Source organism: Boleophthalmus pectinirostris, unplaced genomic scaffold (assembly GCF_026225935.1).
Source record: "Boleophthalmus pectinirostris isolate CB_2022bp ecotype Guang Dong unplaced genomic scaffold, ASM2622593v1 HiC_scaffold_14, whole genome shotgun sequence".
NCBI classification, from domain to species: Eukaryota; Metazoa; Chordata; class Actinopteri; order Gobiiformes; family Gobiidae; genus Boleophthalmus; species Boleophthalmus pectinirostris.
In genome coordinates this window covers 25,988,547-26,013,694 of record NW_026571047.1, presented here as the reverse complement: position 1 = coordinate 26,013,694, position 25,148 = coordinate 25,988,547, and the positions used below count along the sequence as shown (strand labels likewise).

Below are 25,148 nucleotides of genomic sequence, written 5' to 3'. Positions count from 1 at the left end.
CTTGAGTTTGGGGCCCTCACTATAATGCACTGTTTTGTTGTATTGCTTTTTTTGTTTGTTTGGTTGTTTTTTGTTTTGTTTTTTTGTTTGTTTTGTTTAGTTTTTTGTGTATTTTTAATATTTATTGTCTGTTTTTCAATGTTGTTCTTGAGACATGTACATCTCTATTTGAATTATGGTGGGCTGGAAACGTATTAGTTTGGTCGCTTACTAGAAAACCAGAGTAGTAGTAGTTATATTTTTTGCTAGTACAATTACATTTTTGTTTACATCCATTACATATGATTATGATTCTGCTATGATTATGTTCAAATCAGGGTCAAGCTGACTAGTCCATTCTAACGTGAAAGGGGGAACGCTTTGACAGTTAATAGATTTGATAATCAGATAATATTTTGATGGTGTTTTCTTGCTTAAAAGTAAAACTACTCTCATTTAATGTCATATTGAGAGAAAATCAAATTGCTCTGAGGCTGCGACCATTAGTGGCATTGAGGACAATAGGTTGGGGGCCTCTCCAGGTTCGGGGACCCTAGGCGGTCGCCCACTGTTGCTGAATGGTAGCGCCGCCTCTGTGTTTGAGTAATCCTTTATTGTAACTCTGTCCGCTCAAAATGCTCTGCTCCACCTTGTGATGTCACGAAGCGTCAATTCCAGGGCTGGATTATCCAAATTATTCTAATGAAGACGTTTGGAGTTTAAAAACACACTGGAGCACTTCTTGTATTACCACATGGCATCACAAGGTGGAACAGAGTGTTTTCTGTTTGAGAGAAGAACTCAGCCTAAATATGTGCAAACATGTGTGAATGAAACAAAACACAACTCCAGGTTTGTTTGTGATGATGAAACAACATAACACACATCACTATAACTTTATAACATCTGAGACTTGTTTTCAAAGACCACACTTTCATTCTTCAGTGTATTTCACTCTTACTTGTAAAGGTTTTGGTTCCTCTTCCCGCCATGAGCGCAGTGACAAAAGCTGTACGTTGACAAAAATAAATGATGAAAAAAATTGGCGTTTTTTAGCTCTGTTCCTTATATTTTGTTTCATTTCTCGTTATTTTTTGGTCCATTCTATGAAAATATCAGAGTTTGTTCATTATTATATATCATGTTTTGTCCCTTGTCCAATTCCATTCACTTCAAATTATAAACCAGATGTTAAGCCCAGACAGTTTCCCTTGAAAAGTGAACTATGTAACTTTTCCGGAAGAGCGTTTGCTTCAGCCTAGTCTCCATGGAGATGTTCATTTCTTTGCCTAGAAACTCCCACAGTATGACAGTATTTTTTTAAAAAATCCCTTTTCAAATATGTAGGCTTGCCTCTCCATAGATATGACCTTTAACTTGGCCTGGTGGTGTCAACTGCTTGTCTATATGGAGATTGATAAGTTTAATGTTATATTCTGGGATATTTTAAGTAAAGCAACAACAGCTCAGTGGAGACAATAAGGCTGGGTTGGGTATCTGCATAGTGATGAAGTTTTGTGAAAGTGGATGGTTTGGGACATGGATAAAAACCTCAAAAGGTCTATTTAGTGTTACATTACATAAGTATAACCTAAGCCTCTGTTTGTCTCCCCCTACAGGACAAATGTTACCAGTACTGGCCGGACCAGGGCTGCTGGACGTACGGAAACATCCGAGTGGCAGTGGAAGACTTCACCATCCTCGTGGACTACACCATCCGCAAGTTCTGTGTACAAAATGTAAGTTACTTTTATTATTAATCTGCTTATTTCGATAACAGGTTTATACTTTTATCTCATCCTTCATCTAAAATAAGTGTTAAATATCAGATAACGTTGCCACTTAAAGATGCACTGTGTCACTTTACCTGCTTGTTTCTATGGAGATTCTATTGCTTGTAGTGGAATGGTCCTCAGTATGGCATTAAACATATCTATCTCCATGGAGACACGCATGAGATACGTTTTAGTAATTCAAAAAGCTGTAATTGAGTAAATGCAAGATAGATTAGTTTAATGTTATATGATGGAATATTATTGACAAATCATGTATATGGAGACAAGTACGTGGCAGAACCTCCATCAGAAAAGTTACATAGTGCACCTTTAATATGTGTAACAATTTGAATTAACATACAACATATTGCATTAATGGATAAATATATAATGTAATAACTGCTACTAAAGATGTTTATATAAGGAAAACCAAACTGACACATCAAAATTAAAATTATGTTTAAAAAAAAGTGAAAAATGAAATGTAATTATTGACATTTAAAATAATTTATTTTAATTTATGTTTTGGAAAAAGAAATGAAAATCGTTAGCTTTTCTATCAAAGGGTTTAAGAAAATATGAAGAAAATTAAATAGGCACCTCAAAATTAATAAAAAAAATAAAATAAAATATAATAATAATGTTTTTAAAAAGTGAAAAATTAAACAAACTATTTAAAATAATTTATTTTCATGCATGTTTGGGAAAATAAATGAAAATTGTTAGCTTTTCTATCTCTGGGTTTCAGAATAATGAGAAATTAGTACAGTTGCCATAGCGATGAACATAATTGCTATTAACTACACACCATATTAGATTAGAGATGTCTATATTAAGAAAACTAATTAGGCACCTCAAAATTAATACAAAAAAATTATAATAATAAAAAAATGTAAAAAAAAATAAAATAAAATAAAATTGTGAAAAATGAAACATAATAATAAACATTTTTGACAGTTTTATTTTCATGCATGTTTGGGAAAATAAATGAAAATTATTCACTTTTCTATCCCTGGATTTCGGAATAATGAGAAATTAGTACAGTTGCCATAGCGATGAACATAATTGCTATTAACTACACACCATATTAGATTAGAGATGTCTATATTAAGAAACTAATTAGGCATCTCAAAATTAATTAAAACAAAAAAAAAAAGTAAAAAATTAAACTTAAATTAAATTAAATAATAATGACTATTTAAAAGAATTTATTTCCATGCATGTTTTGGAAAAATAAATGAATATTGTTGTCTATTGTCTATCCATGGGTCTATAATTTTCTAAAATATGTCTATCCATGGGTTTCAGAATGATGAAAAATGTGTACAGTATGTATGACTCAAAACTGAAACCTAAGAAAAGGCTATATGTATTTTTTTTTACATTAGTACTGGCATTTTGTCTTGATATCTTGTATTGAATTGTGTTGTATGTTTCGTTGCAGCAGGCTTCAGACACGGGTAAAAGCGCCCGTCTGGTCACTCAGCTCCACTTCACCAGTTGGCCAGATTTCGGAGTTCCCTTTTCTCCGATCGGAATGCTCAAATTCCTGAAGAAAGTCAAGTCCGTCAACCCTCCCTTCTCCGGGCCCATCGTCGTGCACTGCAGGTTTGTCACTACAGATAAACTTCATAAAACTCTTACAGTTCTCATAGACATACAAGTGACTGTAAAAAGATCTATTTCTATACATTAAGGGTGTACTATGCAACTTTTTCCGCTACCTGCTTGTCTCCATGGAAATGTTAATGCTTTGTTTAGAATGTCCCACAGTATAGATTAAACCTATCTATCTACTTACATTACATTCCCGACAAAATCAATAGCCCCGTAATCTGTATGTGGAAAGCAAAAGTACCCTGATTCATGAGCCGGTTTCACTTTGTGGAAACCGTCTGTCCTCACAGCATTAGGATTTGTTTGTTCGACTGTAGGCGGGTACTTTTTTATTTAACCAATCGCTGCTATTTGGTCGTCGCACTGAAACGCTGAGCGGTGTCCAAGTAATTACCGGCACAACAGCAAACAAACCAGAGAGCGAACATGTGTGTCAACGATCAATGTCGTTTTTGCGAGGTGAACTTGCAAATTAAAGGTGCAATAAAAAATGCTAAATTAATATTTGACAAAGTAAGTCCAAAGGAGGATAGTGTATGCAGTCTGCTATTCACAACTCGGGGTCATTCAGGTCTTCGCTGATTGGTCGGTGTGCGGTCTATAACTTCTGGGGTTCTTGCAAATCGTCTAGTGCATTCTGATTCCTGACCTAGTCGCTGGAGAGAAACAAAACTGTGGTTAGGTAGAGTAGTCTTCAAAAGAAAAGTTACGTAGTGCACTTTTAACATAGCATATTTGAAATTTTGCACTGTACACCGACATAACCAACATGTGGTTTTACCTGACACTACTCTAGTGTTCTTGGGCACCCACGTAGGTATAATTGTGGTCTGTAAGTTGTGGTCAGAGGTGAGAGATTGGCAGACTCTTTTGTAAGTCTCAGACCACCTATGGTTACAACATTATCTTCTTACCACCAAACGTGAAGTGAATGAACAATGTCATTTTAAGATCTGGGAAGACCAACCAAAAATCTAATCCTGTATTATTATTTGTATCATTATTATAATACTCTTCATATAGGACAGCTAAGTTCAAGGTCCTATATTATGCAAAATTGACTCTTGTGAGCTTTAAGTCATGTTATAATGTTGGCACCTCCTCAAAAACAGATCTGGAGTTGTGTTTTGTTTCATTCACACATGTTTGAATAATCCTGTATTATTAGTCTGTCTACGTTCCACCTCGTGATGTCATGCAGTAGTAGTAGTTTTCAATTAAGAGCTCCTTTTACCTTCTGTTCAGTAGAGATTGGCAATTCGAGGGCCGAAATCATCCAAATGATTCGAGTGAAGACAGAGTTTAGGTGGAGTTTAAAAACACAGCTGAGCACTTCCTGTATTATCACATGATCTCAGTGTTTTATGTTTGAGAGAAGAATTCCGCCTAAATATGCAGGGTTTGTGTGTTAAACATGTGAATGAGGATACAACATTATAACATAGATCTGAAAATAGCGTAATGTGAGACTTTTTAATCCTTTTTTTTTTTTTCTGTGTGTCTCTTTTGCTCAGCGCTGGAGTGGGGAGGACGGGGACTTTCATCGTGATTGACGGGATGATCGACATGATGCACTCGGAGCAGAAGGTGGACGTGTTTGGGTTTGTGTCCAAGATCAGGGAACAGCGCTCTCAGCTCATTCAGACAGATGTAAGTCACACTACTACTACTACTACTACTTATACTACAACTACTATCGCCCCCTGGTGGTATGGCATGAAATCTAACATTGTACATGTGTTGGAAGCATTGAATGTTATTGAGCAAATTTGGACATTATTGTTGCACTTTAAGTTGAATTGACACTAAATTAAAAAGCTGCCGACGGTCATTGGTATTAAATTAAAATCACTAAGACACTAGGCATTTTGTGTATAATTCTCAGATCGAAAATGTGATCTTAATCTTGCCATAAGGTTAAGAAAATGTTACTTAAAATTATATGCAAATCACTGCACCAATTCATCCAAGTAGAGAAAATAAAAGCGTATTAATATTATGTCATGTCAAAACAAAAATTAAACATTGATTTGCTCTATTTGACCAAACAAGGTCAACAACTAGAAGGAAAAGGTGCTCTATATTGAAAAATGGCTCAGTATTTGCTTTCAAAAGTACTTCACAGAAAATAACTACACGCTGATGAAATAATTAACGACAACAAAGAGCTACAGTTCATATAGGAGAAAGTACACTGAAAATGAAAGATATTTTTTTACATTCAAATGGCAAATCTCTAAAACCCTATTACTGTATATGTATTTCTTTATTCCTCACAGATGCAGTATTCATTCATATACCAGGCGCTCCTTGAATACTACCTCTATGGAGACACAGAGCTGGACGTGTCGTCTTTAGAAGGACATTTACACAAACTGCACAACACGTACACAGACGGAGACCGGGTCGGGCTGGAGGAGGAGTTCAAGGTGACTCTTTACACTTCATTTAAAGCAGAATTACAGACCCTTTTTTATCATAAATAAGTAAAAAATAATAAAAAATCTGTGGATGTGAATGCTAGTGATATGCCAAAGGGTTTGTGCGAGCTAAAAACTAGTTTAAGTACCTTATCTCCACAGGTAAATCAGGTATCCTAACGTTTAGTGTATTAGTGTATAACTAAAATGCCATCACCTGCTTGTCTCCATGGAGATGTTATTGCTATTGTCATTGGTCTAGACCAGGAGTGGGCAAACTTTTTGACTCGTAGGCCACAAAAAGTTCTATAATTCGACAGATCAAAAGCATATAGAACCTTTATAAAGGTTTAACAAATCTCTCCAAAAGAGTCTCAGCAATGTGAAATTGAAAAAATGTATAAAGTGTGTTGTTTGGTAATCCACTACACATCATAACGCGAAAAAACTGTAATTAATTAATCGCAATTAACGGATTTGTAGAAAACATATTCCATGTTATTGAAATATCCCATCATTAAAAATTATTACAAAGCAGTACAACAAAATATCTGTCTTTCAAGTCCCACGGTATTTACTGTTTACTGAAATTACTTTTAAAACACTGAAAATTATTATTATTATTATTATTCGAGTTCGGCGGGCCGGATTAAAAGGATTAACAGGCTGCATGTGGCCCCCGCGCCGTAGTTTGCCCATCCCTGTTCTAGAATGTTCTATCTATCTCAAGGGACACAACTATAGGCTACATTACAGGTCAGATCTGTGAAAATGCAACCCTATTTACAGAGAGAAGTATTCAGTTTTGGGGCAATAGAAACACCTGTAATGGTTAAATGATAGATGGATAGATGTGTTTAAAGTCATACCATGGAATATTCCAGGCAAAGCAATAACATCCCCATGGAGACAAGAAGGTGACGGTCCCTGCACCAGAGAAGTTGCTCAGTGTGTCTTTAATAATATGCCAAGCTGCTGAATTCTTCTATGTTCACAAATCCAGTCTAGAGTATGATTTTTTTTTTTTACAGATGCCAAAAAATGCCCAAAACATTCCATAATGCATTAAAAGTCGACCATTATTGAGAAGTTGTAACTGGAATATTCACACTCAGTTATTATTATAAACAGTTTTTTCCAAGTACTTTTTAGTTATTTATTTATTTTAACTTTTAATTGAGCTTAGAATCCACTGTATGTTTTCGCCTTCACCACCGCAATGCTCACAGTGAAAGCCCGTACTTGATTTTTTTTATTTTTTTTTATTAGGAAATGTTTTAAATAGCCCAGTTACACAATCTTGAGATCCTCGTGCGTCCTCGGGCACATAGGGCTGATTTCACTGCTTTCCTTTTCCTCTTCCTCCTCATTCCTCTGCATCCTGTCTCGACGCCTTGGATCAAATCATTTCATTTTCTTACTCTGTATGTGTCCACTTCTGCCATCTTTAAGCAGCTTTTTTTTGGTTGGTCCATTAAAGCTGCATTGTGTAACTTTTCTGGTGGAGAGTCAAAAGTTTTTCTGCATAGAGATGTTATTGCTTTATCTGGCATTAAACTTTTCTACGTTCATCGAGAGGAAACTAGACAAAGTTACGGGTCAGATCTGTGGAGAGGCGACCCCGCTCACAGTCAGAATGTTGTTTTTCTAGGTATTTTTGAGCTATAAAACTACCTGTAACTGAATAAATGTAAAGTAGAGCTGTTTAATGCCATACTGTGGAACATTCCAGGCGGAGAAATGACAAATCCATAGAAACAAGCAAGCATAAAACTGGATATTTTATATTTTGTGGAGGAATTTTGCTTTGAGATTAATCTTGAAATCCTATTAAATCTGCACTCGCTGTAGTTCATAAGACATGTCCCTGTATTTATGGCTTAGTTTCAGACTTTTTCGCATTCAAAAGATATATTTTTTTGTTTCTTTTGATTAAATTGCATCCAGTGAAAGTTAATATTGAGTGTTTCGGTTAAATAGTTTTCTAAAATATTACTCAAAGATGCCCAAAATCCTCTCTGTAAAACGTTTTGCATTTAATATATCAACAAATAAACTGTGATTTTCCAGCTTTAATGACGCACATATATGTATTTATTCCTGTAATCCAAAAAGTTGAATTTGTTGACACTGAGTTGGTTCTCATTTGATCTGGTTTATTTGTAATCTAGACTTGCTTTGGTCCTGTTTTAATCCTGGTTTAGTCCTAAAGTGTGATCATCGCCAAAATGATATTTTTATATGTTTTCTGTCTCTTCTTAAAGGTGGACTGTGTAACTTTTTGGTTGGATATGTCATTGCTCTGCTTAGAATGTTCCACAGTATGACATTAAACAGCTCTGCCTTATATTTATTCAATTATAGGTGGATTTATCACTCAAAAACGCCTAGAAAAACATTCATTCTGACTGTGAGTGGGGTCACCTCTCCACAGATCTGACCTGTAAATTAGTCTGGTTTGGTCTCCTTGAATATAGAAAAGTTTAATACAATATTGTGAAACATTTCAGACAAATCCATTAACATTTTTTTGGAGACAGTTACACATTGCACCTTCAAAAACAACAATACACATACATCACTTCACTTTTTTATTGTTATATAGATCTATTATTCTATTATATTCAGCATATTTCTTCATTTCTTCTTTTTTTCCTTTGTAGAAACTGACCAACATGCGAATAATGAAGGAGAACATGAGAACAGGGAACCTTCCAGCCAACATGAAGAAAAACAGAGTGCTGCAAATCATCCCATGTAAGTACACAACACTACTGATACTGTAGTTACTCCAATAATACAGACCCGAGGTGAAAATGAGGCAATAAGATGGAGATTAGTGTTTTAAATTTTTCATATTTTGCTCAGGTTTTCTCAATTTTCTAGTGCGGTGAAGTAAAACTATTGGATACAAAAATGTAAAAAAGTCATCGTAAAACTGTCACAGCTTTAAATATTCTCTATTGCAATCCTTCTGAAGAGTTTAGATTATGGTCCTGAAAAAGTTTTTTGTCATCCAGATGCCCCGTCAAGTGAATCCAGTGCTTCCAAAAAGTTTCATTAAAGGTGCACTGTGTAACTTTTTCTGGAGGGTTTGCCACCTGCAGGTCTAGATAGAGATGTTTTGTTTGTTTTTTGCCTAGAATAATCCCTAATATTGCTTTACACTTACATATTTCCAATTACAGGTCAGATTTGCGGAGAGGTGACCCTGCTCAGTGTCAGCTTTTGTAGTTCATGTAGTTGAATAAATGCAACATAGCTAAGTTTAATGCCATACTCTGGAATATTTTAGGCCAAGGGTGTCAAACTTAAATTCACAAAGGGCCAAAATTAAAAACTGGGACTAAGTCGTGGGCCAAACTAAATATCTATTGAAAATTTTCAATAACATTTGCATTTTCTCTCTTCTGTTGAGATATGTAATGTTAAACCTTTTCTTATTAAAATAAATGTTTGATAATAATTTTACTTAAACACTGAATCCAGAACAAGCATAATATAAAATAATAACTACATTTTAAATAAATAATGTATTAATAATGTATGTAAATAATGTAATGTATCTGTAGCGGGGGGGAAGTCTAATACTTATTTGATATAATCTTGTGGCCAAATATAATTATATCGCAGGCCAAATTTGGCCCCCAGGCCGGAGTTTGACATGTCTGTTTTAGACAGAAGAATAACATACATGGAGACAAGTTTGTTGCAAACACTCCAACAAAAACTGTAACTTCGGTGTATAATTGAAGGTGCATTCTGGTGGAACGTTTGTCACCTTGTTTGTTTCTATGGAGATGTCATTGCTCCGGAATGTTCCACAGTATGACTTTAAACAGATCTACCTTACATTTATTCAGTTACAGGTGGTTTTATAGCTCAAAAATATCTAGAAAAACAGGCATTAACAATAAAAAAGCAATAACATATCGATGGAGAAAAGCATTTGACAGATCTTCCCCTCCACCAGAAAAGTTACACAATGCACCTTTAAGTAAATTGGGTCCTGATTTAGTCCAGGTTTAGTTCTGGTTTAATTAATCTTACTTGACTTAATCCCAGTTTTGTCCCAGTTTATATGACGTTTATTTAAGTATGACTTGATCTCCAGTTGCCTACATCTCCACACATGTAATCAGGGGTTCCGGTTCTGATTCAGAGTACTGTTTTTTACGTAATCTCCCTCCGGTCCATGAACACACCCCAGCGTGAGCATGTTTTTCCCATGTGCTTTGAATGGTTCTGAGGTATTTCCTGTGTGTTCTGTTTCAGACGACTTCAACCGAGTCATTCTGTCCATGAGGAGGGGTCAAGAGTTCACCGACTACATCAACGCCTCATTCATAGATGTAAGAGCAATGTACAGGCTATACTACTACTACTATTACTACTGCTACTACTGGTAGTACTACTACTGCTGCTGCTGCTACTACTACTACTATTACTACTACTACTACTCCTATTACCGCTACTAATACTACTGCCACTGCTATTACTACTATTATGACTACATCAACGCCTCATTCATAGATGTAAGAGCAATATACAGGCTATACTACTACTACTGCTGCTGCTACTACTACTACTCATTACTGCTACTAGTACTACTGCCACTGCTATTACTAATATTACAACTACATCAACGCCTCATTCATAGATGTAAGGGCAATATATAGGCTATACTACTGATAATACTACCACTGCTAATACTGCTACTGCTGCAACTACTACTTCTACTATTACTATTATTGCTACTAGTACTACTGCCACTGTAGTAGTAGTAGTAGTAGTAGTAGTAGTAGTAGTAGTAGTAGTAGTAGTAGTAGTAGTAGTAGTAGTAGTAGTAACAGCTAGTACTGTTCTACCACTACTAGTAGTAGTGCTGCTGCTACTACTACTACTACTACTATTATTACTGCCACTGCTACTGCTGCTGCTGCTGCTGCTACTACTACTACTACTACTACTACTATTACTGCTACTACTGCTACTGCTGCTGCTACTACTACTACTACTGCTACTGCTGCTACTACTACTACTACTACTACTACTACTACTACTACTACTGCTACTACTGCTACTGCTACTGCTGCTACTACTACTACTACTACTACTACTACTACTACTACTACTACTACTACTACTACTACTACTACTATTACTGCTACTACTGCTACTGCTGCTACTACTACTACTACTACTACTACTACTACTACTATTACTGCTACTACTGCTACTGCTGCTGCTACTACTACTACTACTACTACTACTACTACTACTACTACTACTACTACTACTACTACTACTATTACAACATTCACTTGTTCTATTTTATACCCACCAATTGCTTTTCACTGATTACATCAACGCTTCATCCATAGTAGTGGGGTATACTATTACTACTACTACTACTACTACTGCTACTACTACTACTGCTACTACTACTACTACTGCTACTACTACTGCTACCTCTTCTGCTTCTATTATTACTACCACTACATCCACCAGTTATTGTCCATGCCTCCTACATTGATTTAAGGGCAATATATACTGCTACTTCTGCTACTATTACTACTACTACCCCTTCTTCTACTACTACTACTATTACTACTACTTGGTCACAATATAGAGCTGCTGCTGCTACTACTACTACTGCTTTCATCACTTGTTCTCTGTTATACTCAGCATTAATATTCAACAACTACATCAATTCTTCCTTCATACGTGTAAGGGCAATCTACAGCCATTACTACTACTACTACTACTACTACTGCTGCTTCTCTTACTACTTCTGCCACTACTCAGTCTCAACATAACCTCAAATTTGAAGCCTTGAATACTACCGCTACTACTAGAAAACTAATAATAATAACATGTTTTACAGATTTTACAGATACAGATTTAAATTTTACTACTATTGCTTACTATACGTTTTTTGCAATACTTTGTCATATGTCTGCAGTATCTTTCATCATTTTCCCACAGCCTTCTCTTCACATTGTGCATTAACGTCCAAGTTCAGTCTCATCTTTTTGTAATCCTTCCTTACTCTCTCACTCAGTCTGTAAAATAACACTGTAATTTGACGTGGCCGTTTTGTGTTTTCAGGGTTACAGGCAGAAGGACTACTTCATAGCGACTCAGGGCCCTCTGCCGCACACAGTCGAGGACTTCTGGAGGATGGTCTGGGAGTGGAAGTGTCACTCTATTGTAATGCTCACAGAACTCCAGGAGAGGGAGCAGGTGAGCTGAGTATGGAATATGCACACAGAGAAAAACAATGCTGGGAATGGTATTGGAATATTATAGGAACTCACAGTGTAAATACAACATTTCAGAACTAGTCTCAAGATACAAGCTACTATCCATAATGCAACAATATAAATATACAACATAACTGTACTGTAATTAAATAAGAAAAGAAAAAAAACAACTGTTAAACTTGATAAATTTAGACCACTTTATTTCAGTTTCAAGCACTTTTTAAGGACTTTTCACTATTCAGAATATAATAGTTTGTTTTAAGTTGTTAAATGAAATGGTATGGTCCTAATTCAAATTTTTTCAACATTTAGAAACCCATAATAAATAAAAGAAATACACATAGTCAAGTCAACATTGTAAATAACACTAGCACTGTGTAACTTTTTCCATAGAAACCAAATTTTATGAGAACGTAATCCTCTTTAACAACTTAAGATAATGTACTTTCATTAGACAACATTTAAATACAATAAAATATATTTGTGTATGAAAACATAAAAGGAAAATTTTAAAAGATAGACCTATACTACTACTACTATACTTATACCCTAATTTCTGTTTAATTGCTTTGTTAATGTGTTTTTCATGTGTGTTTTTGTTTGCAGGATAAGTGTTGTCAGTACTGGCCCACAGAGGAGGCTGTTTCTTACGGGGACTTCAGAGTGGAGCTGAAGGCTGATACTCTGTGTGATACTTTCAGCCTCAGAGACCTGGTACTCTCCTACGTGCCGGTGAGAATTCTACACTCTCAAGTAAAACTTATTTATATAGCACTGTTGAAGCTGTAGAGATGATCTGCACTTAGAAACAAACTTAAACTGATAAACCAGATAAATCAACAGGACACAGAGGAATGGTCAAGGAAGTTTGTTTCCATGTTTGCTTAAATTTAAAGAGAAATAACTTTCCTGCAGCCTCTTTGTCAGTCAAAAAGGAAAGATTAGTTAATGCCATACTGCGGGACATTTCAGGCAAAACAAAATAACATTCTTACAGAGACAAGGAGATGGCCAATCCTCTGAGAAAAAGTGCATGTCCACAATTGTATTTATTTATGATGTAATTTTCTTTTTTTCTTCCATGTTATAACTTTAGTCCATTATCAAAAACATGCCACAAGAGCTTTTAGAACTTTCATCCATACATGTTTGAGTAATTTAGCGATCTCCCCCAGGCCCTATTAAAACCCTCCTTACTGTTAGATGTAGGATTTTGCCCAATCCTCCACACACAACCCAACGTCACCCATGCTACAGTTGGACAATTTTCCAAAAAGATACGTAAGAATGCTACAAAACTGTACACAACAAAACAACAAACAAAAGTGAAACGTAAATTTAAAATAAAACATGTTGATATGTTGTTTTCGCCAAATACAGCATCTTCAAAACATTAAACGGTAACACAGTGATCTAAATATTTGCAGTTTACTTAAAATTATTAAATGCATTTTTGAAAACGATATTCTTGGAAAAATTCATAGCACACTTAGATGACCGGTGTCCGAAACAACTGTTACCCAAAGCAAGAAAAATGATCTGACGAAGGCTTTTTGCCGAAACGTAATCTAAAATAAAAAATAAATAAAGAAGTTTTGGATCGTTCATCTGAGTTTGTCATGCATTTTTTCACTTTAATAGCTGCATTTGCACTTCTATGAGAACTTCTTTTTCATTTGAAAATAGTATTTTAACATAATTTTCAAACTGAGTTATTGCCTGAATCTGTTTTGCATTTTATACTGTATCTGTTTCCTGTGAAGCTTTAATTACTGAGTTTTTCATAGTAACTAAAGATTCAAAAAAATAGTTTATTAAAAGTTGAAGATGTTTTGCCTCTTACCCAAGAGGCTTTATCAATTCAAATTTATTTATGTATCAATAAAAAACAACCGAAATAGCTACAAAATAAATGGGATGACACGACAATAAAATGCACATCAGGTCCCGTTTCATGAAATGTGATTTGAAGCACAGCTGCGTGTTAGGGGCTAATATTTCAGACGAAAATCAAACTTGTGGAGTTAATCTTGTTGAAGCACTCAGAAAACTGTTAGTAAGTGCGTTATGTTCACAAATGGACCCAGAGCTTCGTGAGTCAGCAGCAGTTTGAAGTGAAGACGATTTCCAAATATAACTCCGTGTTTTACCCCGACAACGACTAGAATTCTGATTCATATTTTTATTTGATTTTATTTCTTGTCTTGATCAATTTTAAACACTTCACCTCATTTTGAAAGGCCCATTGAGTCTCTTCTCTCACTTTATTGTTGCATCGTGATAGAAAAACAACTGTCTGGGCTAGTCTCACGCAGTTGCTTCTACATGGTTCTCACCCGACAGTGAGAACCTTGGAGACTCAACTCACGCCTGGAGGATACTTAATGTTTCTAATAAAATAAATATAACACAATACAATAATAAAAATATAGAGGCAATTTTATTTGTCTAATATACTTTTCAAATTACAATTTAGTTGCTACTTTCTGCTTTGCATATTACATAATTAAAATTTAAAGGTGCACCATGTAACTTTTCTGAAGGAGGAAAAACATGGCATTCTTACGGTGAGCGGTTACACCTCTCCACAGATCAGACCTGTAATAGAGCCCTGCACCCACGGGACACATTTTTAAAGCTCACTGTGGGCGCAGGCATGAGTGCAGTTTATCATCCCACCTGCCCACACTGTGCAGTCCCACAAACTAAATATGCAAATGATTAATGTATGCTCATCATACATCATATGTGCTTGCGTTAGAACTTAAGAAAGCAGGATTTGCGGGCAGGAGCAGGACTGAAAATTCACAGCTCTTCACTGATTGGCCGGTGCGTGGTCTACAACTTCCGGGGTTCTTGCAAATCGTCTAGTGCAGGGATCTCCAAACTTTTTCCTCTGGGGAGCTACTTTTACAAACTGAAAATGCCAGAGAGCTTCTCATTTTGGCAGTCACAGAAAACTAGAGTAAATATAAAAGCCTTTGATGAGGTACAGTTTGAAGCCTTAAACATTTACAGAACTGTTATCCATTAATTAGTGCACAAAAATAGGCATCAGAATGATACAACAACAATGGTAATAGGCATTTAAATAAATCAAATTTTAGTTATTTAGCACAATATGTATGATTCCGAAATCCCTTGCTGAACTACTTGGAAAGGGGGGAGAGCTACTGGTAGTTCCCGAGCTACAGGTTGGAGACTCCTGGTCTAGTGTATTCTGATTCCTGACCTTGTCGCTTTAGAGAAATGAAATGAAGCAGAGGCACTAGGTAAATTAATGGGTTAGTACTCGCAAAATACAGCCTTAGACAAAAACGAATTGAAAGTACTTTATAAATACTAACAAAGACGTAATTAAGCAGTTATTATGCATTTTACTATTAACTATCTATTAATATGTGGTCCCTAATCAATAATACAATATTTGTCTATGTGTTTATCAAACTCAACTACCACGCCCACTTTACATTGTTATTCCAGATGTAGAACGAGACAATAGCTTTAATCTGACTCCTCTGTACACGAGCTGGGAGCGGAAATGTACCAGGATGTCTTTAAAGTCATTAGGTTGGCCCCGCCCCTCATAAAGCGGCGGGGTTAATTTGATTGGCCGCACACACCTCTCTACTTCCTGCTCCACTTATCCTCTGTTAGGGGCTGATCTCTCCGCGCTGCTCCCATTAGGACACATATAGCCAAGGTAAATCTCATTTCAAAGGTATTCTGATCCCCGACGTGAACGCGCACTTCCTCCCCAGAGGTGGCAGTAATGAGTTACATTTACTCTGTCATATTTGTTTGAGTAACTTTTAGATAAATTGGACTTCTGAGAGTACTTTTATCACTTAATACTTTTAATTGACTTACATACAATATTCTATACATATTGAAATATCGTGAAGTTTGTTGTTGTTTTGTCTAATTAGATGCGTCCAGTGTCTAATCAGTCAAGTTTTATGATTATAGTTGCTGCTACAATATATTTAAAGCCACAATATGTGACGTTTTAGCTTTAAAAAAAAAAAGGCTAAAATTAAATTGTTGTAGTAGTTTTGTTTTTTTGTTTTGTTTTGTTTATTGCACTGAAAAACATGCTTTGAGAGGACTTTATCTCGACGGAGAATGTTCTGAAATATGGTTTTATCCAATCCAATCCAACTTTATTTGTATAGCACATTTTATAAACAAAACTGCTTCCAAAGTGCTTCACATAGTAATATAAAACATCCCACTTCCAAAAAAAAATCAGCTGAATTATGTTTCAAAAATAAGGAAACCAACAGAATAAATAAACAAAATAATAACAATAAAATCAATGAACAAAAACAACAAATCAATACATAAAAGCAGTACCAAAAAATGAAATAGATAAAAACAATAAATAAATAAATGAAAGAAAAGAAATGAAATAAAATAAAAGAAAAATTAAATAAAATAAGAAGAAATAAAATACAATTTAATAGAATAAAATAAAAAGAAATAAAATTAAATTAAATAGAATAAAATAAAATAAAAAGAAATGAAAATAAAAACGAAACGAAACACAGAGGACCACACAACTCACAGAGAATAAATGTGGGTCTGAAGTGGGTTTTAACTAGGAATGTAACGATATCCAAATCTCACGATACGATATTTATTGCGATATTTTGAAGAGGCTTATATAATTGTCGATAGTACACGTTTCGGCTTTTAAAATACCTTGACAAGATTTTGGTGTGAATTATTTCCATCATAATCCCAAGAATTCAAGTAAAAAACATATTTCTTCATGTTGTCTGCGCTGAAATGAATCATGGGATATGTAGTTCCCGATGTTTATAAGATGTTGCTACTATAAAACCTTGAATTTAAGCAAAGGAACTTGTAATTCGATATATTGTGACAGCCCACGATATTATTGTGAGACTTTTGACGGTACAATATCACAATATTTCAGTTATTGTTACATCCCTAGTTTTAACTATATATTTGACGCGACACCTCTAGAAATGTATACTATATATATATATATATACTGTAAGTTTTTTAAAATATCTGATATTTAAATTCTGTTTTGAACTATAACAGAGTAGCAGTGGGGTCTTAAAAGTCTTTAAAAGGTCTTAAATTTCATGTTTCTAAATTAAGGCCTTAAAAAGTCTTAAATTATGTTGTCCAAGTCTTTTTTTTCACAAAGGTCTTAAGTTTCATTAGCCTATTTTTTTATATACTCAACCGGGCTGTTTGCAATGTTAAATGGAGGGAGGAAAAAAAAAGTGAAATCTCGTAACATGAATGAACGTTTAATTTGGAGTATGCACAAACAATACAATATAATATTTACTTTAATACAATAGTTTGTCTTGTTAGAATGTTATAAATGATTTTTTGGGCCTTTTTTACAAGCAATTTCAACTACTATAAATGAGTTCTGAATGAGATTTCATAATAAAAGTTTTTTTTTTAAGTTTTTTTTTTTGTTATTTAAAGCAGCGAGTAATGGTCATTATTAGAATTGGATCTGGTGTTTTCTGCCCGCATAATGGATGTGATGTTGGTCTTAATTTTTATTTAAGTGGTCTTAAAAAGGTCTTAAAATGTCTTAAATTTGGGGTAGTCAAACCTGGGGATTCTCTGTATAAAAGTGATCTATCAAATAATCATGATTCTATTATTACCCATAAAAAATCTCTACTTCTACTTGAGTAATGTCCCACTGTAAAAAATACTTCTAAATACTTTCTAAAGACAATACAGTAGGAGATGTATTTGCTTTGTTGAACTGTTTTGGAAATATGTCAACAAAGTAAATACATCTGTTATAATGAGAAGAAGTTAATGTACAACAGACAAATAAATTTTAGTTTTTGGATTGGTTTGAAACTGCTATTAATCAGTTACACTTCAGACCTGGTAAAAATTAGACAGAATATTTTTTTTCTTCTGTGTTCATGAAGCTGTAACTACCTTGCATAATGTTGTGTGCACATTTTACCCTCTGTCTCTCTGTGTGTCTCTCTGCAGGAGAAGCAGACCCGCCTGATCCGTCACTTCCATTTCCACGGTTGGCCTGAGATCGGGATCCCGGCCGAGGGCAAAGGAATGATCGACATCATCGCCGCTGTACAGAAGCAGCAGCAGCAGTCCGGAAACCACCCCATCGTCGTACACTGCAGGTAGACTACCAAATATAAATACAAAAGGAGAAATAGTGTTTGGATAAAAGGTTAAACTGACTCCTTGTCCAGCAGTGTTTTAAAAGTCCGATCTATTTTTGTATTTTTAGTTTTCGTTATTGTAGTGCTCAGAGGAACATCTAAATTATAATTATAAAACAATATTGGAAACACTATTCATATTACAGAAATGAAAACTACAAATAATTCATAAAGCTGAGTTTTATGACCACACCAACCAGCTATTTATGACTTCAAAAATATTAAAACTTAAGGATCTGATAAGCTTCCATACAGCAAAAATAATGTACAAGGCAGAAAGGAAAGAACGACCAAAAAATATTTAGAAACTTTTTACTGAAAGAGAAAATATTTACAATTTAAGGGGAATTCATCTCTTTAAAATAGCCAGAGTCTGTACGACAAGAAAAAGTAGTTTGTTTTTTTCAGTTTATAAGGTCAAAATCTGGAACTCTACAAGTGATGAGCTCAAAAAATGTCCCAATATGAAAATGTTTAAACATAGATATAAAGAAATGTTTATAGCTATGTATGCAGAAGAAGGAATTTAAGTTTATTTGTCATCTAAATGTAAACTACACTATATTTATTTTTGTATCTGGAGTCATGTGACTTACTATAAGAGTCTGACAGACACACATTATTGTTTTAATGGGATTATAAAAGGGGGTGGGTGTAGATAAGCGTTGTTTCTTCCTACTCCTTTTCAGAATGACTGATTTTTTATTTATTTTTATTTTATTTTGGAGATTATAGTTTTGATGAGCAATGTAAAATAATTGCCTTTATGTATCTGCTGATTACTGCATAATAATATAGTTTATCATTTATGGAAACATCTGAATAAACTGATCATCATCTAAAAACACCAGCGCTACTAGCAAAGGATTTACTGACACTCGGACCTGTGCTCAGAATAAATGAACTGTTGGATGAACTGTGGGATTACACAGCAGATGGCCTGAGGTACAGTTAGTGCTCCAGACAAGACTGTGGCAGTGAGTGGGACTGAAGTGTAGTGACATTGTACATTGTGGTGTACAGTATAATCTATGTGTGGTCACTAGGACGACAGCTAATGATATAATGAGAAACATAAAGGAAAAACTGTTGTGCTCATTTGATGTGTGTGCTCATTCTGACTCAGCAGTGATTACAATAGACAGTGTTTGTGGAGAATATTCAGCACAGCTCATGTTCTAAGAAAACTGAAAACTGTTTGATCATGCCTCACTGCACCTCTGCAGATGCTTACAGGTGCGTGCAGGTGCGTGCAGGTGCGTGCAGGTGCGTGCAGGTGCGTGCAGGTGCGTGCAGGTGCGTGCAGGTGCGTGCAGGTGCGTGCAGGTGCGTGCAGGTGCGTGCAGGTGCGTGCAGCGGCTGAGGCTGTGTACAGGCACTTTGCCATTTTTACTGATAGTTGTATTTGTGAATATGAGAGACTGAAGGCCTCTGAGAGCATGATTCACCACTGGGTTCATCAACTCTTCTATAATTACTTTATACGTTTATAACAATAACTTATTATAACAGTACTTTATTATCACAGGCTTTAGTGCAGCCTTTTTAAATATAATTTTACTTAAGGTTTACACGAGAACGCTTGCGGGTAAAAACGACAAAATCTTTTATCGGAAGTGTCTTTCGTTTAGATGGTGACGGCGTTTTGGGGCTTAAAAACATAAAAATCTGAAACCACCCTCCAGAGTGGAAAAGTGTTTCCGTCTACACTGTCCAAGACACAAAACTGTGTTCAGATTTGCTCAGGTCGCGTACATGTTTATGTCACATACATACAGTACACAGAAACCTGGCGTTCATACCCACTTTCACACTCTTTTGCGTCAGTGTATGCACGCAGATTTTCTCCCAAAACCACTCATCTAAACGCGGAATTAAAAGTGAAGATTCGCCGCCACTTTTGCGTCTTCTGTTCAGACCATCATCATATAAAGGCAGCCTTACATTAAAAGAAAGATACCACTGTTGAACTTTTCCAGCTTGGGTGTCCTCATCTGTAAAGTTATTCAGACCATACATCTGTAAAGACCCAAAAATCTTACTTGCCTCCTTTTCTTTCCATCCCTCTCGCCTGCCTTGTGTCCTTGTGTCCCCCCTCACCTGTCTCGCCTGTCTCTCCTTCACCTGTCTCACCTGTCTCACCTGTGTCGTGTCTCTTACAGCGCTGGTGCAGGGAGGACAGGTACTTTCATTGCTCTCAGTAACATCCTGGAGAGGGTCAAAGCCGAGGGACTGCTGGACGTGTTTCAGACCGTCAAGAGTTTACGTATGCAGAGGCCTCACATGGTCCAGACTGTGGTACGTACATGCACACTCGTTAAAGCTACACTGCGGAACTTTCCTGGGGGAGGGGTAACCACCTGAGTGAAGACCATGGAGATTTATTGCCTTGGAAAGCAAAGCAATAACATGTCCTTGGAGACAGGTGGCAGACACTCCTCCAGAGAAATTCACCACACTTTCACGGAAAACTGTATAATAGAGAAAAAAATGACATGAATTTTATTTATCCATTCATGATCAGTCCGTGTTTCATCCGTTCATTCGTTTTTCAAAATAAAACCCAAAATAAGAAAACAAAAAATGACTTCTTCATTATTTGTCTCCAAAACCAAAATGAAAAAAACTGATAAGGATTTTATTTATTTATTTATTTATTTATTTTTTTTCAGTTTTCAATTTTGTGCTTAAATAAAAAATGATAACGGCGATTTCCTGTTTCCATGACTTAAACTGTGATGCTGAACTTTTGCATGACATATGGACTGAACCAGGATTAAACCAGGACTAAACCAGGTCTAAACCAGGACTTAACCAGGAATTAACCAGGAATTACCCAGGAATTAACCAGGACTGAACCAAGACTAAACCAAGTCTAAACCAGGTCCAAACCAGGTCCAAACCAGGTCTAAACCAGGTCCAAACCAGGTCTAAACCAGGTCTAAACCAGGTCTAAACCAGGTCTAAACCAGGACTAAACCAGGACTAAATCAGGACTAATCTTGGACTTGAGAGAGAGAGAGATGGGACCCCGAGCAAAAACGCGATCTGGCGACAGCTGCACTTAGCCCCGTTCCGGTCTTTTCTCTGAGCCCATCTCGACTCTCAGTCCTGGTTCAGTTCTGGTTTAGTCCTGTCTTTGTCCTGTTTTAGTCCTAATTCATTTCTGGTTTAACTGAACAGTCCTGGTTCAGTCCTGGTTCAGTCCTGGTTTCAGTCCAGCATCGCAGTTTAAGTCACGGAATCAGGAAACGGCCATTTCTGTTTTGGTTTTTTCCCATTATTCATTTAAACACAAAATCAAAAACTGAAAAAACTGAATCATTATCTGTTTTTTCATTTTGGTTTTGGAGACAAATAATGAATAAAATAGTTGTTTTTTCATTTTCTTATTTTGGGTTTTACTTTGAAAAGCAAACTGATGAATGATACACGGATTATGATCACAATTTCATTTATAAATTAGTTGATTTGTTGAATGATAATTTCATTTTCAGCACCGTAACACCGTTGTTTCTTCTTTTTTACTTTTCAGGAACAGTACGACTTCTGCTACAAGGTGGTACAAGACTTTGTGGACATTTTCTCAGACTATGCCAATTTTAAATGACGAAATTTGCCTTAAAAACATAATTTGTAATGTTATTTTCTAAAAGCTGTTTTTGTGTTTCTTTAACTGGTCTAAATGATCTTCTATTTTGCTATGCACTTGTCCTTCTCCTGGTCACTAAACCGCCCCTCCCTGCTGTACTATAGTGTATGTTAGTGGAAACAACTTGTACATTGAAAAAGTCTATGTATATTTCACATTATGTATGATAATTTGACCCATTTTGTCCCATTGTATAGTATGTATTTTAATGTTCATTGCATTGATAATTATTTTAAGACTTGTAGTTATTGTAAATGTATTTATGTTCCAATTTTGACAGGAATGTATGGATTGTTACCTTGTTTTTTCAATGTAATAACAACTTGCTTTTTATCGAATTTGAGCTAAAAATCGACAAAGTTTAACATTGAGCTATGAAACAATTTGTGAATGTGATAGTTTCTCTCACCGAAGCCATATTCGACAGACAGGCAGGAGTTTTCTTAAGAGTCGTAGTTTTTGGGATTTTAAGTGCAGTTGTGTGGGGCACTGGTCAAAGCAACATTTTAGATTTAAAAAGTGGTTCTGGATCGATGTTAAGAGCACTTAGTTAAAGGTAATCGCACGCAGCAACATGGATTCTAGTGATATTTGTGAGCTGACAGGTGGTGGGCCGACCAACCACGTCTCAACCCAAACGACCAAAACAAAAACAAAAATTCAGACAAATTCAGCCAAAATACAGATTATTTTGTTGTGAAAAACATGCAGAAGGAAGAGCTTTGTGCATTTGTGGACAGGGGGAGATAGATGTCTGTGCTTTTCTCTCTTTCTTTCTTGATTTTTGGCTTGTCCCGTTTTTGTGACGCTTCCATCAATCAAATTCGAACATTCATCTTGACGTTCCAGTTTTTCCGATTGTTTTCAGCCGTTCCAGATCGATAATGTGTAGAACTAGAATTCAGAGTGACACACAGGTCAGTCTTGCAATTAAAGGAGCACTATGTAACTTTTCTGGCGAAGGGTCTGCCACCTGCTTGTTTCCATGGTAATTTTAGTGCCTGGCTGTGAATGTTCCACAGTATGGCAGTATCTCTTTACATGGAAACAACCAGGTGGCACCACTGTGTTATTTTAAAGGTAAGTTAAAGTTTAATCAGGTCAATCACTTCAAGAATCATGCATTGGAAACTTGCTTTTTGGCGCCACCTAGTGCCTCTGCTTAATTTCATTTCTCTCCAGCAAATAGGTCAGGAATTAGAATAACCCTGGAAGTTGTAGACCGCGCACCGACCAATCAGTGAGGAGCTGTGAAGCCATGACATCAAACTGAAGCGTCTGTCTGGGTCCCTTTTGTGGTACAACACGACAGTTAACGAAGCGATCGAGATGGACGTAGACGAAGACAAACATTCTGTGTCGGCAACGATTCCCGAGATCGAGGATTTAAAGCCGAAACAAAGAGAATGTTTGGTGAATTTTATCAAGGGGAAAGACATTATTGCCCTTCTTCCCGCGCGATTTGATACATTACATACGTCACGACCAAATAGCAGCGATTCGTTAAATTAAAAAAGTACCCGCCTACAGTCGAGCGAATGAATCCTAATGCTGCGAGGTTAGACGGTTTCCACGACGTGAAACCGACTGATGAATCAGGCTATTAGTACAGCAGCTGTTTAGTGTCTGCGATGCCTTTGAACTCTTAATATCTGAATGGGAAAAATTCATGAAAAACGTACTTCTGGAACCAGAGTGAACTTCGAAGTTGAGCTCCATAGAGTTCTGTTATGTTAATTTCAACCAAGCCATATGCTGTCTGTTGATCAGGCAGATTTGGTAGATCAAGAAATACAAAATGAAAGCTACAGTGACGTCTTCCTCCACATATACTGTTAAGACTAGTGCCCCAGTCAAAACAACTTCAAAATCCTGAACTAGTAAAGGTTCTATATTACGCTATTTTCTGATCTATGTTATAATGTTGTTTGCTGATGAAAAACATACACGAGGTTTTGTTTGTTTTGTTTCATTCACACATGTTTAACACACAAACCCTGCATATTTAGACTGAGTTCTGCTCTCAAACAGAAAACACGTCGTTGCACTTTGCGACGTCACGTTGCTCCACTGTGTTTTAAACTTCATTCACCTTCACTTAGAATCATTTGGATAATTTTTGCTCTTGAATTTCCACTCTCTACTAAACAAAAAGTAGCTGTTAACTTGAAAACTACCGCTTCACGACTGGAAAAAACGTGACATCACAAGGGGGAACGGAGCATTTTGAGCTTTGGAGATGTAAACAGACTCGCGTGAATGAAACAAAACACGACTCCAGGTGTATTTTTGATGAGCTACAACATTATAACATGTTTTAAAGTTTGCATTCGTCATTTTTGCGTAATATAGGACCTTTAAGAATTGTATTTTAGGCAGTTTGCAGCATCACTGGACTCGAACAGGAAAACTTAAAACACATATCTATGAACTAACTTGCTGTAACGTGCTTCATATCAACTCTTCTTTAGCTAAACTTTTCTAAATTAGTGCCGTTTTCTTTCATTGGACTTGATATAATGAGCGTAAGTTGAAATATTTACAATGTGAACACAGATCGATGCAGTAAAACAGGTCAGAGTCAAATGTATTGTATAATATAAGACCACAGCCCACAGTGGTGCTTCAGTGCCTGCCTATGCCAAAAGCACATATTCTCTCATCAGCAGAAATAATAAAGACTTGTTTTGGCTAATTATAAACTAAATGTGTTGAATTTTTAATTGTTGATTTATTGTAGTTGCCTTTCTTTGGGGCTTGGCTGGGGGATTTACGCTAATAATTCTACATTTTAAAGGTTTGGTACTATATATATATTAAAAAAAATGTCCTTAGCCCTTTTATATTGTATGACTGAAAATAATGTATTAATGGTGGATTATGTAACTTTTCTAACTGAAGGTCAGGGTTATGTTTGAGGAGATGAGGAGATGTTGTTACTTTGCCTGGAATGTTCCACAATATGTAATTAAACTGGAATATCTGACCTGTCTTCTGTCATAGGCATTAATTATTTTTATTGTATTTTATTTTTTATTTTTATTTGTATTAATTTAATTTGTTTATTTATTGTATTAGATTTTTTATTTATTTTTTTTATTTTAAGTTAATTTAATTTTATTTATTTATCTATTTATTTATTTAAATTGTATTTTTTTTTTTTTTTTTGTGGCCCCTGTGTCACTGCTTGTCTCCATGGATATACATAAGCTTAATGTCATACAGTGGAGCATTCT

The 25,148-nt window shown here is 35.7% G+C and overlaps 1 protein-coding gene across 5 annotated transcripts in view; it reads left to right on the top strand.

Moving 5' to 3' along the window:
* The window catches only part of ptprea (protein tyrosine phosphatase receptor type Ea), a 221,838-nt gene extending 196,940 nt beyond the window's left edge, over nt 1–24,898 (top strand). For 4 of the 5 annotated variants that reach the window (XM_020940688.2, XM_055150270.1, XM_020940690.2 and 1 more), the window contains 11 exons: nt 1,599–1,718; nt 3,199–3,362; nt 4,886–5,021; nt 5,651–5,800; nt 8,455–8,548; nt 10,067–10,143; nt 11,903–12,037; nt 12,664–12,789; nt 18,067–18,218; nt 20,423–20,558; nt 21,796–24,898. In XM_020940688.2, coding sequence (XP_020796347.1) covers nt 1,599–1,718; nt 3,199–3,362; nt 4,886–5,021; nt 5,651–5,800; nt 8,455–8,548; nt 10,067–10,143; nt 11,903–12,037; nt 12,664–12,789; nt 18,067–18,218; nt 20,423–20,558; nt 21,796–21,870 — 1,365 coding nt within the window. In that variant the 3' untranslated portion in view covers nt 21,871–24,898. The remainder of the gene's footprint in view (nt 1–1,598; nt 1,719–3,198; nt 3,363–4,885; nt 5,022–5,650; nt 5,801–8,454; nt 8,549–10,066; nt 10,144–11,902; nt 12,038–12,663; nt 12,790–18,066; nt 18,219–20,422; nt 20,559–21,795) is intronic. The other variant, XM_055150269.1, reaches the window with a different exon arrangement.
* Nucleotides 24,899–25,148: the final 250 nt, after the last annotated feature.